Source organism: Nicotiana tabacum, chromosome 6 (genome assembly GCF_000715075.1).
Source record: "Nicotiana tabacum cultivar K326 chromosome 6, ASM71507v2, whole genome shotgun sequence".
NCBI classification, from domain to species: Eukaryota; Viridiplantae; Streptophyta; class Magnoliopsida; order Solanales; family Solanaceae; genus Nicotiana; species Nicotiana tabacum.
Window position 1 is genome coordinate 187,036,047 of NC_134085.1, and position 6,000 is coordinate 187,042,046.

Sequence of the window (6,000 nt, forward strand, 5' to 3'; positions counted from 1 at the left end):
GCTTGATAAATGACTAGTCATGTGGTAGGACTAGAATAGAAGCCTATGTAACATAAAGATGATGATGGTGGTCCTAAGAGTACATATGTACACTTATGATAGAAGCATAGGCCCAATTGACAAAGTCGGGGATGAGAAAAGTAATTGGTATTTGCTTCACGTTTATCACTACTTAGAACATGTTACAGTTGGTGTGTAGTAAACTGGGCATACACTACCTTATCAATTTGTGATTAATATATATATGAAATGATTGTAAGATATGTTCTCTTACTTGTACCTTTGAGAAGGAATGAGATGTGCAAATGCTAATGTAATTGTAAACGAATGTCAATATCAAATTTCAACCAACAATATTCCTATATAACACCTCACTATAAAAGCCAAACTTTTTCAAAACCATTTTTTAAGTTATGTTATAATAAATATTCTCTATAACAACACTTCGTTATAACATCCAAAAATATTCGGAACAAAAGAGGTTGTTATCCGAGGCGGATTCGGGATTTAAACTTTATGGGTTTAATATCTGAGATTTTAAATATTGAACCCATTATATTTTGAAAGTTGTGAGTTCATAACTATTATTTATTATAATATTAATAAATTTTTACACATAAATTATGCTTTACGTTAAAAATAATATGAATCCGGTACCATAAGGCTAAAGGCTAGATACGATTGTTATAGATAGGTTTGATTGTTTCAAATTTCAACTAACACTCAACAACTCAGCTTGTGTTGCGCCCCTAAAATCCAAGTGAAATCGCAATTTGCGCCCAAGTCGTGTCCTTTTTCTTTTCCTTAATCTGAAAATTCAAGCCAGCTATCACTTAACAAGAAAATCTCTACATGCAGAAGAATCCAAGATGGAATATATCCAATATTATTTCCTCTTATCAATACATCATCGTGGATTACTCAAAATCACACATTTCCTCCTTAACTTATGCTACTCAACTACATGACCAATTTACCAAATGCAACAACAATCTCCCGAAAATAAGGACGATAACAACAACCCAATGCAATCCCGGTCTGGGAAGATAGTTTGTAGGCAAACCTTATCCTTACCTATAAAGATAGAGAAACTGTTTCCAAAATATCCGTTCCCCGAAAAAAAAACAATAAAATCAAATATATTAATTCCAACTTCTAACCTATGATGAATTCTCTGCTGTAATCTTTTTCTGTACACTGCAATAAAACTTCGAAAACACCTCAAATAATCATGAAAAAACGTGTAAAAAATGAAAATTTTAACAAATCAATCAATGTGGTAAAAAAAAATGCAATAGCTAACTTGGGCCTACTCCTGGGCCCAAATTAGATAAACCTCGGCCTTCATTTTTATTGAAGGAGTTGATCTTCTCTAGCTTCAATCCAGCTCTGAACTTTGATATGAAGTTTTCAGCTTTTGTGTTGACGTCTGGACTTGGACAGAATAATGGCGACGGCGCAAAGGCCGTCCGATCACCGCCGACATATTCCGCCGTCGGGGTGCTCTCAGCTGAATCTATATCTTCAGGTTCAGGCGAACCAGAACGTGAGCTGACGGTGCTGTCTATTCTCACGTAGTCACCTTGCACCACAAACTTCCATGCGTTCTTCTTGTAGAACGGTGGCGGTGGAGGCGGTGGCGGAATTGGTATTAATGGGGAATTCCCACCGCTGTTCGAGTTCTCCTCGACGCTGTCGAAACTTCTTATTTTCACTGGCTTTGGTGCTGGAGTTCTGGTGATCGGGGCATTTTGGTCATTTTGGGCATTTGGTCTTGATATCCTAACCGGCGCCGCCCTGACAGGCGGAGGAGGAGGTGGTGGTGGAGGCGCATTTCTCTTTCTCCTAGCTTTTTTGGATGTGAACAGGTTCTGAAACAACGAAGGAGGTGGTGGCGGAGGTGGAGTGATGAATGTTTCCGGCCATTCATGATAATGGAGAGGAGGAGGTTCTGATTTATGGAGGAGAGCATCAAAATTATCGACACTCTTTGACCTGTTTTTCCTCTTCTTCTTATGATACAAAGAATTGATAAACTCTTTTGTAGCACTTGCACCACCTCTTTTCCTATCGCTTTTACTGCTCCTCGGCTCCACGTATTGCGGCAATGGTGGCGGTGGCGGTGGTGGAGGTGGAGGAGGAGGAGGTGTCACCGGTGCCCTAACAACTTCATTTGCTTCTACCTCATGATTTTCCCTCTTCTTCCTTGTTCTCTCCTTTTTACGCGGAACACTATGAGTTGCTCTCTTCACCTTCTCCTCATATACTACTGGTGCCGGAGCTGGCGGAGACGGCGGCGAGAGCAGAGGAGGAGTTGAAGATGGTGGAGTAAATATAGCTTCCTTTTTGGATTCTAAAGGATCTTCATAAATAGTTTTAATATCAGGTTCCGGAGAACGATCGACTTCTCTCCAGCTACGGCGGCGATGAAGCTGACCGGGATCCGAAAACCGATAAGTATCAACATGAGTATCGTCGTAGAACCGCCAATGATCTTCGCCGGAGATCCACCGCGGCGACACTTCACATAAATCAGGATATGAACTAAAACTCCTCCTCAATCCAGCCCCACCATTATTATTGCTCTGATTGTTGCTATAGGAATTTCGATCCACATTATCGTACCATGTGCGAGGAGTAGTTGGATTTGGATTTCGTATTTCATTAAACCATCGACTATTTGGGGTTGATGGGTTTGATTTCTTAACTTCATTTCTAATAATTGGAGAAGTAACTTGATGATAGTCATTGGGATTTCTGTCTTCATTCTTGTTTTTGCTGAGAAAACCAAAGATCACAGCAACTAGAACCAACACTACATTGAACGAATCCCAGCTTTTCTTTACACTGCTTGGTCTAAATATACTACTATTTGTGAAAGAGAGACTTGAGGGAACTATGAAAACTAAGAAGAAAATTGCTGTAACCAACAGAAAGACGAGCAAGAGAGCGGAGTTAAAGAAAAGAGACGACAGGTGGTGGCGGAGGCGATCGGTACGGCGGAGATCGGTGGTGTTTTGCAGCCAAAATGGGGTCAAGTCTTCCCCATCATCTGCCATTGATTTAGGCCTAATGAGAACTTGCTTTGGACAAAAGGAGCTCTTTAGGAGACAACCTTTAACTTGGTTTGAACTTTGCGTCTTTGTTTTTTTTTTTTTTAGCTTTGTGGTTGTCTTGGGGTTGGGCACTTTTTGTTGGATGAATAAATTAAGGGACTTTGTATTTATAATATATAGAGAAAACAATGTGTTTGGGAAGTGTAAGATTACTTGTGGGGTTGGAAATGGAGCAGTTGTGGGAATATTGAAAAGAGTATTTAGGCATTAAAGTCTGGTCATTACGCATTATCTTTTGATTAAATAATGAAACTAAGTATAGTATGATGCAAGAGTTGGAAAATATCACATGCTTGGCTGCTGCTGTTTTAAGAATGACAGCCTATAATCAATACCGCGTACATTGTAATTAAAGTATCTTTCAACACTCGCTTCTAACCAATCATATGAGCTACTAATTGACATTTTGACCAGTTCTTTGGAAACGTTTACGGATAATTTTGACGTTTATTACAGCCAGCGTACAAATTGCTCAAGGATTGGACATTTGCTAAAGTAGAAGTGCACAAACAGCCATTCTTGGCGTTCTTATTCACAATTTGCCGGTACTTATTTTATCATGAAAATAATTTCAGAACAATTCAGAATATTTGTGTCTTGAAAAATTAAACAAAAAAATTAAATTCATAATATATTGGTGAATTCCTAAATAATAGCCCTTTAGAGTGGCTATCTGCTGTCATATGGATAAGTTGGATCCAGATATTAGAGATTTTGGAGACATTTGAAGTCATTTTCAAGACCTTCAATCCTTCACATACCATTTAGCTAGCACCAAGAAGAAATCCATCCCCACGTCAAAAAGGTAAAGAAGTATTCACATTCAATGTTCATATCAAATTAAATAATTTAATTTTAATAGTTAAATGTTAAAGCAAGAAGGTACATTATTTAATAAGAGTTAAGTGATAAATACATATACAAAAACACATATATTTTACGGTTATTGTTTTGATGTAAACACCAAATGCTTTTTACATTTTTACCTATCAAAACTATGATGTTAAGTATAAGAAACTAAATGAGAGTTGAGAGTTGTTGAGACTTAAAACATGGCTTCTAAGGCCTAATAAGACGATAACAAAGAATGCACCAACTGACATTTGAAGTGAAAGAGAGAAAAAAAAACGCGTAGAGATATATATCGTGTGTGTTCACTTCCCCTTCCGCACGTCGCCATCAACTACGCTCCCATTCTAATCAAAAACTCTTGCCAAAAAAAAATTGTATAGAAATCCTCGGGAACAATTTTCCTTACCAACAACCTCCTCGGTCAGAAATCAAAGCTCGTCGCATCGGATATGCTTAGTGCAGTTTATATTTCTTGTGATTTGCGAGCTATTGCATAGTAAACAGGTTACCTAGTAGCGACTGCGAAAATTTTCCAATAAATTAATTAAAAATCAAATACTAATTGACAATAATAAAATAGTAATTTATGGCTAAACAGCCTTTGGAAACTTCCAACATAAGTTATACCTTTGAAGTTTGACGATTTCAACAGCCTACAATATGCAATGTGCTACTGTAGTACTTCCATTATTTCTTTTTTTTATGGCTCAAATGAATAATTAACAATATATTTTTCCATAACAAGCAATTTTTAGTACTTTATTGGCTAAAATCTTTATTTAGTAGTAGTAATAGTTTATCATGGAAAATAAATGTTTAAAATTATGCACATGAATTGAGTGCATTACACTGATTCTACTTCTACTAATTGGTTATCAAATCTCTCACGTTAGTCCCACTAATCTGGCGTCCAGGCAAATTAATGACTTTTTATCGTTCTAACTAGCCTGTCATTTGTCCAGAACAGATGTATTGTTACAAAAGCTTCTAGAAAAATTAAAGCAAATCCACATCTTTTCAAACCAGTGACCTTTTTTTTCTTCATAAACTAAGGCCGAACGCCTCCTTTAGATGGCATAAATTCGTAGTTGATTTATAAATCAAGCTTAGTTAATTAAGCTCTATGAGTCAACTTTAAGCAATTTTTAAAAAATTATTTTGTGAATAATATAAAATTTATGGATTATGGTCTAACATCTTCATGGGATATAATTTAACATTTATTTTGTTTTTGAATTTTTTTTAAAATCATGGATGCTTATGAATTTTTAATGTTTTAATGTAATTGTGAGTTTTTTTTTTTAAATTTTTAATAAGTCAAATTTATTTGCAAAAGAATGGTACGGCATACATTTATTGGTGTATATAGGTAACTTGAATTGTCTCGGTTAATTGACGTTTACGTAATTCCTTTTTTTTTCTTTGTATAATCGTAAGGAAGCACATCCCATATGAATTTATCCATTCTTTAAAATGGATCGAAACATCTAATTAAATGTGAACGAATTTCATCGATCCGATAACATTAAAAGTAAAGGAATTTCATTTTCCAATAACATTGTTAGGTATCGGTTTAATATGCATATGCTTGCGAATTTTCTGTGAGTATGTGTATATTGTAGTAAGTGGTTAGAACCATTCATTTGCAAAATCTAAATAAATTCGTAACAAATTAACTTTCAGAATATAGTAGGAGTATATATTTCAAATTTCCAAGACCTATGGTAACAAATTAACACTCAATCTAATTGCATATTCCAAAATCCAATAAAAAATATTTGATTTCGACATATTCTGCAGCTGTTTTACAAGCTATAAAAGGACACTCATGGTTACTTCGATTATCCAGAGTAAGTAAAGAAACACAACAAGATACTGGAGACTCGTTAACTATATTTCTAGAACTAAAAAAAATGGGTAAGCTTTTGACTTGCATTTTACCTTTAGTGAGATAATTTATAGCTATAAAAAGCCTCTATGATTTGTTTCAAACCAAAAGTTTCAAAAAAAATTCTTGTTATCCTAAACTCCG

General features: G+C 35.6%; 1 protein-coding gene across 1 annotated transcript; it reads right to left on the reverse strand.

Moving 5' to 3' along the window:
- Positions 1–1,298: 1,298 nt before the first annotated feature.
- LOC107768861 (uncharacterized) lies at positions 1,299–3,059 on the reverse strand. The gene has a single exon (XM_016588011.1). It carries the CDS (start codon positions 3,057–3,059, stop codon positions 1,299–1,301), a length of 1,761 nt encoding a protein of 586 aa, XP_016443497.1.
- Positions 3,060–6,000: the final 2,941 nt, after the last annotated feature.